This window comes from Oryctolagus cuniculus, chromosome 4 (assembly GCF_964237555.1).
Source record: "Oryctolagus cuniculus chromosome 4, mOryCun1.1, whole genome shotgun sequence".
NCBI lineage: Eukaryota > Metazoa > Chordata > Mammalia > Lagomorpha > Leporidae > Oryctolagus > Oryctolagus cuniculus.
Genome location: NC_091435.1, coordinates 69,471,915 through 69,483,974, shown reverse-complemented (window position 1 = coordinate 69,483,974; position 12,060 = coordinate 69,471,915). Strand labels below are relative to the sequence as shown.

The following is a 12,060-nucleotide window of genomic DNA, read 5'->3' as shown; positions in this document are numbered from 1 at the left end:
ATTTTTCTTGTTGCGCATATCAGTACTTCATTCCTTTGTGTTACTCAACAGTATTTCTGTATAGATATATCACCTTTATCCATTTGTCAGTTGATGAATATTTGAGATATTTCTACTTTTTATGTATTGTGATTAGTGCTGCTGTAAACATTGATATATGCATTTTCACATGAACATATGTTTCTAGTTATCCACGGTATAGGCAGTTTTTTTAATCCATGTTCTATATATTCATATTTTACTTTTTTATTTCTGAATGATATACATTTTTAAAGATATATATAATTTGTATTGCATGCTGTTGGACATTTAAGTTATTTATAATTTAGGTCTCTTCTAAAAAGTTCCACTAAAAATTTACTTCCAACTCTTTGCATAGCCATAAATTTTTGTGTCTTTTGTGTGAATTGCTGGGCCATATGGTCAGTGTAAATTTCCCAATCTCTTTTTCAATCCTGAGATCTATTCTTTGACACCTCAAAGCTGGTAAGGCATTTGTTTTCTGCCTTTCAGAGTTGTACGTGATTTAAGTAACACAGTCAAATTGCAAATTGCACTCAAAGTTGTTTTCTGTTTTATTCTTTATTTCTTTCAAATGTAGATCTCCCTTTATTTGCTACCTGCTTTCTAACAGACTCCCATGTAGTGTAGTTTGAAGCAGCCAGGACTTTTCATAGAGTTTACATTTAGATATTTTTTATCTCAGCCCTCCTGTGGCTATTTTGCCAACAAGATCTTTCTAAATATCCAGCTGGTCTGCTGCCTTATACTCTGTTATCTGCTACCTTGAGTTACTAAAATTGTTGTTCACTACTACATGGTTTGTGGAGATGGAGTGGGTGTGGTTTATGAAGCACTCAAGGAAAGAAAACCACAACTCACAGTTCATATTCAGAACAGCTGTTATTTGTAAAAGTAAGGTATTCTCAAGATTTTTTATGAGCTTTGTAATCTCTGGTATCATAAAATAAATATTTTTAATAATTTTCTCTAGGTTTTCAAGTTGTTATCAATAGAAGGGATTGCCTAGCATTACAAGAAAGGCCTTATTTATTTATTTATTTTCCCAGAAACCTTTTATGTAAGGAATACAAACTTCAGGCATTTCATAAATACAACTTTAAGAGCACACTGATTCTTCCCACCATACCCACCCTTCCACCCACACTCTTCCTCCTCCCTCTCCTATTCTCATTCTTATTTTTTGCTAAGATCTATTTTCAATTAACTTAAAAATAAAACTGGTCTTCAATAGTTGAGACAAGGGCTGATCAGAGTTGTTGCATCTCAAAGTGTTAATTTCACTTCTATAGATTACCTTTTTGGTGGTCTATTAATTATCACAGATCAGGGAGTTGTCCTTTTGGGACTGGCATATTTCACTAAGTATGATGTTTTCCAGTTTCATCTGTTTTGTTGCAAATGACAGGATTTCATTTTTTTTTTACCACGATACAGTATTCCATGGTGTATATAACCCAAATTTCCTTAACCAGTCTTCAGTTGATGGACACATAAAACCTACCTAAATTGAGTCATATGGTTGTTATATTTCCTTTTCCATCTTTAATTTTTTTGATTTGGGTCTTTTCCCCCCCTTTTTTGGGTTAGTTGGACCAATGGTGTATCAATTTTGTTTATTTTTTCAAAAAGCTAGGTCTTTATTTTGCTGATCTTTTGTATTATTTTTAGTTTCAATTTTGTTTATTTTTTCTCTAATTTTAATTATTTCTTTTCCCCTACTAGTTTTAGGTTTGGTTTGCTGTTGTTTTTCTAGGTCCTTGAGATGCATTGATATCTTGTTTATTTGATGCCTTTTCAATTTCTTGATGAAAGCACCAATTGCTATAAACTTTCCTCTTAAAACTGCTTTTGCTATATCCCATATGTTTGATATGTTTTATTGTCTTGTTCATTTGTTACCAGAAATTGTTTGATTTCTCTTGATTTCTTCTGTGACCCACTGTTCATTTGAGAGCATGTTGTTCAGTTTCCATGTGTTTGCGTATGTTCTAGAGATTCTTGAGTTGTTGATTTCCAGCTTTATTTCATTGTGGTCAGATACGATGCATGTTCTGATTTCAATTTTTGTTGAATTTGCTGAGACTTGCTTTATGGCCTAGCATGTAGTCAATCCTACAGATAGGAGGCATGTGCTGGGTGTGGTCAGGGAGCTCTATGCGGTGCTCCAGGATAAGGGGAGTGTCCAAGGTGACACCCAGTTTGGACGTGGTACATTTCTTTTTTTTTTTTTTAATCAGGGGAAGTTTGTTCAACTCTGTTGGTGTAGTCTTACACTCATCTTCTCTCCTTAAGGTAGACCAACACCTGGGCATTAGCCCCAGTGTGTATAATATTCATCCGTGCTACCACAAGAACCACACAAATGATCTGTGCAGTCCTCCATGTGATCACGGATCCCGCAGCACTGACCCTCACCAGGGAATCAGGGAGCCCTGAGCAAGTGGAGCCACCCATAGTAACTACCCAAAGACCCAGCTACACTCTTCACCCTCCCACACAGCCACAATGTTTCACAGTACCAGTACACAAGGTTCCCACAGTCATGAGCACCCAGCCCCTGTCAGTTCTCCCATCCAGACTCAGATGTCTCCTCCCCTCCCCTCCCCTCTCCTCCCTGTGGGGAGCAACTCGGACTAGACTAAGTTACTGGAATTAAGACTTATTCTATGCATCTGCTCTCCCACAATATGGCGCTGAGAAGGGAGAAACAGCTTCTACACAGCTGCCTCCAGTTCAACCAATAAACTGTAGGACCTACTGCTGATTGGAGGAGAGCAGCGTACTCGGCGTGTGGGCAGCCGAGTTAGGATTGGCGGAGGAGGACTATAAAGGAGGAGAGAGACGGCATGCACCAGGAACATCTAACGGGAACATCTAAGAGGAACACTTGTGCAGCCCCCGAGAGAGCCGGCCGGCGGTGTGCCGCTCTCCTGCGGAAGTGGGGAATGTGGCAGGGGGAACCGCCCTTCCACGGAGGTGGAAGGGTCGGTAGCCAACCTGGGAAGAACCAGCAGCAAACCCGGGGAGGGCCGAGCAGACGAAAGAACAGCGCAGGGTCCTGTGTCGTTCCTCCACGAAGAGGGGGAGCGACATAATGGTGCCGTGACTCGGATATGAAGCCTAGGCAGGGTTTAGTGTCGTTCCTCCATGAAGAGGGGGAGCGACACCTTCCCTCCCCTCCCCTCCCCTCCCCTCCCCTCCCCTCCCCTCCCCAATTTTAAGAGCTTTCCTGGTGGGCTAGTGTTTGGCCTAGCAAAAAAAAAATCCCAGAAAAGACAGCTGCATCACATATTAGATATGTGGGTTCAATACCTGGCTTCAACTTCTTGCTAATATGGATTTTGGGAAGCAACAGTGATGGCTCAAGGAATTGGTATCCTGCCCCCTATGTGAGAGAACTGCGTTGAGTTCCCAGCTACTGGATTTGTTCTTGGGTCCAGATCTGGCTGTTGCAGGCATTTGGGAAGTGAACTAGTGGGAACACAACCTCTCCCTGCCCTCTCCTCTCTTGATGTCTGTCTTAACATTTTAAAAAAGAAAAGAACACTCCTTCCTGGCACTTGCCATTTTCTGTGCTTCTAAGAACCATTTGTTTAAAGCAATACTTAAAGACATATACTGTCTGGTTGTAGTCAAACATGACACTTTCAGATGAGCTTCTTACATCTTTGATGTGGAAAAGATTAAGAACAAAACAAATTCACCTGAATTTCTTGGCAATTCAGTTGACTTGTAAATGTAGTGGTATTCCAAACAATGAACACATTCAATTATATGACAGACAATAAATCAGTGGGTATGGTATGTTTGAATGATCTTTTAAATAAAAGGACACTTTACATAATATATAAAATATAGGAAATGTATATATATATACACACAAATTATTTACAGTATACATGTTTATTAGTCAATGCCTATGTAATATTCTGTTGAATTATCTCTGTATCTTGGTGTAGCTTGAAAGGTAATTGAAATCTACATGAAGAGGTTTTGTGAATTGAAAACCCTGTAAACAGTTAATTCTTACTGTTACAGCAGGATATTTTTTAATAGCCCATTATTAATCATGTCCTAATTGTGACCCTTTTGGAATATTTACAATCATGAATAACATTGTTTTGGAATTTCAGTGAAAGTCTCAAATTCACACATATCCTTTGTATGATTTGCTTTCTAAGTGAAGATTTGATTTATATGCTAATGGTATGATTTCAATTCTTTTCTTCTCTAGGCAAGACTTCAGCAGTACATGGTCACAACAGATGAGCAACTTATATCACTTACACATGCCATTAAGAGCTGTCCTGTGATAAACAGCAGCAGACAAGAAAGTCAGGTGCCAGAAGGGGGAGCCACGAGTAGAACTATGGACAGTCCAGGTGAATGTGATCTTATCCCAGAATCATGAAACTACTTAACGGTCTTGAGCACATATTGCCAAACTCTAAACTCCTAAACTTACATAGAGCTGCTGGCTGTTTAAACATATACTACAGTGGTTACTGCTTTTTAGGTGATATTGGTACTTGCTCTATGCCAGATTGTCTCCAAGCTTTACATGCATTATCACAGTTAATCCTTCTAACAGTCTTACGAGGTAGGTAGGTGTTATTATTATTCCCTATTATTTAGGTGAGGAAGCTGAATTTTAGAGAAGATTAGTAACTAGTAAAGTCACACAGGTAGAAAATAGTAGAACCAGTGAGACTTGAGTGCCAGCACTTTTAATCATGGTGCTCTCGAATTAGGAGAACAGATGGTTTTGGAAAGAAAAAAACTCAGAATTTTAGAAATTCATAACTTTTGTTCAGATGTCGTAATGTTCTGGAAACCTTTCTTTTCTTCATGTGCCATCATAGGCTATATGCTGAATAGGATATTTAGGTTTACTCATGTTTCTTTCTTTTAAACACTATTTTGATTAGGTGTCTATGTGGAAAGTATTTTGTGTATTTAGGACTGTTTTTGTAGGATGGCTGCTAAGAAGTGACTGACTAAAATTGAACTTGCATAAAGTAAACTCAATGGCCATGGCATTCTGTCTTCTGGTTGAGTCTTGCTGTGAATCTCAGTCGAGGAGTATGTCAGTGTTTTCTGAGTTAAGTTTCACGTGGAGAAAGCTTTTAGTTATGGGTGAGAAGGCCTGAGAATGAGTGTCTAGTAGGATTATTGTTAATTCTTACTAGTGCTGTTAAAGAAGAAATATTTATGTAGGTGAAGCCATCTTAGCATCTTTCTTAGTCTCAACTCTTGCAACCCTTTTAAAATAATATCAAAAGTGACTGTACTTTGATAATGCATGGCCTGTGAAATTACCATGTTTTATAATGAGCCCTTGTGTATGGAGGTCAGTGTGTTAACATGCCCTATTTTTGCCATTTTGTTATTTGTCATGAGTATTAATGAAAAATTCAAGTGCCAGGTAAGATATTTTAGGAGTCCTTAAATGGCTTTCTCAAAAATAGCAACTTCTTCCCAGTGCTAGTTCCTTTGGGAGCCTTCCTGTGAATTACTGGCAAAAGAAGGTGTAGCCTAGAAAGTGAAGACTCCAGGGACCATGTGGATTTTGCACACTACTAAAATGCACTTAAGAATAAATATCTGAAATGTACCCAGATATGTGCCTTTTGTACTAATTCCTCTCATTTCCTTCAGGGGGTGCAGTTACAAATACTAATGTCTCTGTGCCATTGACATTCCGAGGGGAAGAAGTGGTTGAATTCCCACAGGAAGAGTTGCCTGTGAAGCTGTCTCAGGGGCCAAACCTCCCAGATAGTGGAAATCTGGCCAACAATTTCCCAGCACATATTTTTGAGCCAGCTGTGTTATTAACACCACCACGCCAGAAAAGCAATTCAGAATTCTCTCCTCTGCAGGATGGTAAGAAGGCTTTTTCTGGAGTTATATGGATCATTTTTCATCTTCATTTATGTAATATATTGTGTTTACTGTTACCTGAAAGAAGTGAAAAATACTTCGATTACTGCTCATCCATAATTAGGCTGAAGGAGGAATTTTCACGGTGGTTTATGTTATATATGTTATACCTAAGCTGAAGTGGGACCTTGAATTAATTTCATTGAATGTCTTTTCCATTAAGCACTGTGAATGTTAAACTCAGATCAAAAGTTCAAAGTCCTTAGCATTAAGCTCCAGAGGAAAGATAATCACTTGTCCTTGGGGTCCAAGAGTGAACAAAAGAATAAGAAACCAGAGGAGATTATACTCTCTAGAAAAGTGAAAGTTTGGCCAAGGAAAGATGAAGATTGTGACTTGGATGGATTTTGTGTCATGTATCATTGTCATATTAACTCCTTTCTCATCAAAAGTTTTTGTTCAGTCAGTTGAGGGAATTTTATATGAAAACTGTACAATTAAAATTAGATAGGTTACTTTTGCAACCCACATTTAAGAGTTTTTAATAAAAATTTTAACTTTTTTTGTTAAACCTTAGCTGAAAGATTGTTTAAATTCATTGGGAGAATTAAATTGCATTTCTCTATATTTACATTTTTCTGGAGCTATTGCCTTCATTTAGTGGTTTTTTTTTTTTTTTTTTTTTTTTGACAGGCAGAGTTAGACAGTGAGAGAGAGAGAGAGAGAGAAAGGTCTTCCTTTCCATTGGTTCACACCCCAAATGGTCGCTATGGCCGGAGCTAAGCCAATCCAAAGCCAGGAGCCAGGTGCTTCCTCCTGGTCTCCCATGTGGGTGCAGGGCCCAAGCACTTGGGCCATCCTCCACTGCCTTCCCGGGCCACAGCAGAGAGCTGGCCTGGAAGAGGAGCAACTGGGACAGAATCCGGTGCCCCAACAGGGGCTAGAACCCAGTGTGCCGGCGCCGCAGGTGGAGGATTAGCCTAGTGAGCCGTGGGTGCTGGCCTTCATTTAGTTTTTAAAAAGAGTGCTTCAGTCATAAAAACTTAGGAACCATTACTTTAAATTCTCCTACAAAGTTTTTTGAAAAATATTATTCGTCTGATGCCTGAATCTTTATTTCTTTAAAAAGATTGTTTATATTCTCATATTGGGGAACAGAATCACTGTCATTAGGATATACAAATTTTGTCAGATTTTCTGCACTTTCATATATGTTTCCAGTAAAGGACATATATAGGCCATAAGAGGTTAAAAGAATATTACAAATACTTGCTGTTATAAAATTTGTGTCAGTATTTATGTAGCATGTGTCATGTCAGTGTAGTAGAGGTTGAAAGTCAGAAATGCCAGTGTCTTGGCCTAGGTGTTGTTGACTGGCTGTGAGGCATGGGCTGAGACAGCTTTCCTGTCTGGAACATTAGAGGATTTTCTTTATCTTTAATGCCCTTTCCAGCTCTATAATCCTATGATTTGATATTTCCTCTTCGGAGGACTGAAGAGTATTAACAGCTCTGGCCTAGATTAAGGAAATAAATTTCATTTCTGATTTCTGTTCAGTTTAGGCTTTTTTACTCCTTAAGGTAATTGTTCAAATGTTTTTATGTTGGTAGGCTTGTGTAATGATCTCTTTTAGATTTTTTTAGATGGTAAAATAACTTAAAGTTCTTTTACTCTGTAAATATACTAGAAGATCATTAAAGTAAGTTTTCAAAGACTGCTATATACAATGTATGTTAGCATTTTGAGGTTCTGCACTGGAAACAGTAACATGGCTTATTTCTTGTATAATGTGCAGATAGAGCTGCCTTTGAATACGTATTCTGAATTGAGGGCTTTTATTATATTTTTAAAACACTGGATTCTGAATACCTACATGTAAAGAATTGCTCTTAGTTAAACTAAATTTGCAGATGAAAGTGGGCCCTTCATCAGCATTCAGTTATCCTTTAGGATAGCTTTGTCCCAGAGAATGATGACAGTATTCTCTATCTGCCCCATCCAGTACGGTTCATGGGGCTGTTGAACACCTAATTAGTGGCTTGTGTAACTGGGGAACTGAATTTTAAATTTTATTTAATTCTAATTAATTTGAATTTGTATAGCCAAAAATGGCTAGAGTTTGCCATATTAGATAATATTGCTCTACAATTTCCCATGATATTTTCCTCTAGCTATTACTTTATTTCTGCTTTCCTTTATAGCCATGCTTCTTGAAAGAGTAGTAAATAAGTATATTGTTTTTACTTTCTTATCTCCCATTCATTATTTTAAAGTGTTAATTCTAATTCATATTTGCACATAATTGAAAAAAAGTACATGCAAGGATCTCCTTCTGTCCTGCTGGTAGGCCTACCCCCAAAGGCAATCACTTTTATCTCAATTTGATATTTGTTTGCCTGGTAGTTGTCTCTATAATTAATAAAACATTTTTGGTGTGGTGGGGCATTTGGCATAGCAGTTAAAAATGCCTCTTGGGATGCCTGTATCCCATATCAGAGCCTGGGATGGAGTCCTGGCTCTGCTTCCAATCCAGCTTCTTGCTGATGTGCACCCGGAAAGGCAGCAGATGAAGACCCAAGTAGTTGTGTTCCTGATACCCATGTGAGAGACCCTCAGGGAGTTGTAGCCTCCTGGCCAGAGATGGAGGTTCTCTCTTCCTTCTTCTTTCCCTCTCCCTCTCCTACCTTCCCCCCTCCTCCTCTCTCTCTCTGTCTCTCTCTTTTTCTCTTTCTTTCTCCCTTCCTCTCTGCATCTCTTCCTTTCAAAGAAATAAATAATAAGTCATTCTTTAAAAAGTTTTTTTACATCTTTTTTTGAGAATCAGCTTTACATAGTACTACAGAATCTCCCCTATGAAAAAGTATAATTTACATTAAGATTTAACAATCGTTCTCTATTTAATATGGAAATTATATTTTTATTTTTAATTCCTCTATTTAACTTTCTAACCTTAAATATTTTCTCTTTAATCTTCAGTAACTTTAGGCAATATCTCTTGGCTTTCCACTATTTATGATGAGAATACAGCTCCCCTTCCCTTTTTCCTGTCTCCCCTGTTTCTCCCTTCAACTGTACCTTTCCTTCAACATTATTAACCTTGATTATATTAAAATTCTGTACTGTTACTGCAGTTTTATTTTCTATGTCTTATCTGTATGGATACTGGAAATTGAAAACAAATAACATTTACAGTTTCATTTTGAGTCCATTGTTACTGTCCATTTTGAGTCCTTGTGCCAAACAAAGAATGTTCTTACCATGAGCATAAAGGAGAATCTTTATTTCATCAATTGTTCACTATCCTTTAGTTTGTGTAATATGAGGGTACTGCAAAACGTTCATAGAAAATAGGAACTACAAGCTAAGTTTAGAGGCAAGTGTTTTCAGAGTGCCTGACTCCAGCTTCCTGCTAATGCAAACTCTGAGCAGTAGTTGTGATGGCTCTAGGTGTCAATTCCTGCCTCCCACAGGGGACACCTGGATTGAGTTCTTGGCTGCTAGCTTTGGCCCCATGGCTAATTGAGACATTTGTGGAGTATCCCATCAGGTAGAAGCTTTCTGTCTTGCTCCTTGTCTCTTAAAAAAATAAAATTTTAAAATATAAGGTTATTGTAGTACAAAAACATTTCAATATTCTTGAATAGTTTTTTTTTCATAATACACATTTTCTGTGAACTTTTTAAAGACCTTTATATTTATACTGTAACTATCTTGTTCTCTTTTTGGCTTACCTGGACTTTTTTTTTTTTTTTTTTAAGATTTAGTGCTTGATTTATTTGAAAGGCAGAGTTAGAGAGGGAGAGACAAAGAGAGTTCTAGTCCACCAGTTCACTCCCAAAGTGGCCATAACAGTTGGAGCTGGAGTGGCTGCAACAGCTGGAGCTGGGCTATGCCAGACCAAAGCCAGGAGCCTGATCTCTCATGGCAGTCCAAGCTCTAAGGCCAACCTCTACCACCCTCCTGGGCACATTATCAGAGAGTCAGATCAGAAGTGGAGCAGTGAGTACTCAACTCTGCACCCATATGGGATGCCAACCCACTATGCCACAACGCCGGCCCCACTTGGACATTCAAATTGCCTTTACCCTCTTGTTGACAAAAGAATAATATACTTTCACCATATCTTTAAGTCCTTTAATCACCCGAGTTCCTCCTAAGCATAGGTTTCAAAATTTTTTTTTGTGCTGAATAAGCTTATCTCTTAATTCAATTATTTATGAACTTTTGGAAGTACCCACATGCTATTTATGGGATGGTATTTGTTTTCATCCCAAAGTCACCTTCCCAAAAACCTTCAAAGCTTCTGCAGTCTTGACCAATACTTTCTGGGGGTGCTGCATATCCCTCATCCTGATACTTGCTTTGATTACTCTCCTAGGTTGGACAAGCTGCTTCCTTACTTTAATTTCTTCTTTTTATAGTATTTTCTTTGTTTTCTGAAAGAAATCATCACAGAGGGATGTGGAGGGTAAGCTTAGAAAGTTGTTGGAAATTTGAAAATGTTTTCATTTTTCTTTTATACTTGGTATATTATGTTGCTAGATAGAAAACTCTGGTCTGTAGTCCTGTTTATTTATTTGAAAGGCAGAGAGACAGACACAGAGAGATCTGTCATCTGTTGGTTCACTCTGCAAGTGCCTGTCACAGCCAGGCTGAGCAAGGCTGAAGCTATGAGGCAGGAACTCAGTCTGACTCTCCCAGGTAGATGACAGGAACTCAAGTACTTGAACCTTACCTGCAGCCTCACAGGGTGTAGCAGGAAGCTGGAATTGTGAGCAGACCCAGGGCTTTAACCCAGGCACACTGATACGGTATGTGTACCTCTCAGTTGGTGTTTTAACTGTTAGATCTAATGCCCATTTCTCAAGAAATGTTTATTCTCTTCCCAGATCATTGTCTGTTGATGTGAGATCATTTAATTTTTAATTCCTTGCTCTTATTGAAAGGGGACAACATAATTACATGCTCCAGTATGTAGTTTTGAACTAGAAGCTTCCCTTTTCCCAGTTCATTCCCAATATAAGTCATTCCATCTAAATCACTCCTGCTAAGGTCTCCAGTGACATCCATGTCACTTGATCTAGTGTACACTTTTCTCTTCTTATATTCTAGATCTTACAGTAATTTTATATACTACTAACCACTCTCTTTGTATTTTCTAGATACCATGTTTTATATTTTTGTTACCTTTCTGACTTCTTCATTTCAATCTACTTTGCTAAACTTCTGTCCTTTACCTGACTCTAAGTGTTCAGCTCCTCGTGTCTTGTTACTGGTTGCTTTTCTTACTCTGTTCATTATCTGTCTAGATAATGTTACTTATTCTCACAGTGTCTAATACCTTCTTTCTTTTTTTAAGATTTATTTCTTTATTTGAAAGGCAGAGTACAGAGAGACAGAAGCAGAGAGAGAGAGAGAGGTCAAGAGAGAGAGAGAGAGAGAGGTCTTCTATCCACTGGTTCACTCTCCAGATGGCCACAATAGCCAGAGATGAGCTGATCAGGGACCAGGAGCTACCTCCGGGTTGCAGGTGCAGGGGCCCAAGGACTTGGGCCATCTTCCACTGCCTTCCTAGGCCACAGAAGAGATCTGGATCAGAAGTGGACCAGCCAGGACTTGAAACAGCGCCCATATGGGATGCTGGCACTGCAGGCAGTGGCTTTACTCACTACGGCACAGCACTGGCCCCCTAATACCTTCTTATATGCCAGCAGTTACTAATTTTACATCATAGTCTGGATGTTTCTCTTGAGTTTTCAAGACACTGATCTATCTCTTTGGAACTTAGCATGATCAAAACCAAATTCTTGGTAACCTCCTCTCCCTCAAATCTGTCCTTCCTATCTTTCTGTCTCAATAGGTAGTGTCACTGTACAATCAGATGCTGTCTTCATCTGTGTGTTTCTCTGACTGTTGACTTCCAGTTCATTACTCTAAGTTCTATTGCCAAAATATTTCACAAATTTATTTACTTCTGTCTTTATTGTTGACATACTTTAGCAAAGCCACCATTGTCTTCTAAATATTCACAATTGGTTTCTGGACTCCCTATTTCCATTTCTGCCACCTTCCAACTGTCCACATCATTTAAAAAATGTAATTTGAACCATTGCTTGACTTTCTATAGGTTTTCATTGACCTTAGATTAAACTATAA

General features: G+C 38.4%; 1 protein-coding gene across 3 annotated transcripts in view; it reads left to right on the top strand.

Annotated features, from left to right (window-relative positions):
- The window catches only part of SPICE1 (spindle and centriole associated protein 1), a 74,062-nt gene that overhangs the window by 45,586 nt on the left and 16,416 nt on the right, over positions 1–12,060 (top strand). For all 3 annotated transcript variants that reach the window (XM_051819045.2, XM_002716697.5, XM_008266934.4), the window contains exons 12-13: positions 4,259–4,406; positions 5,683–5,907. In XM_051819045.2, coding sequence (XP_051675005.1) covers positions 4,259–4,406; positions 5,683–5,907 — 373 coding nt within the window. The remainder of the gene's footprint in view (positions 1–4,258; positions 4,407–5,682; positions 5,908–12,060) is intronic.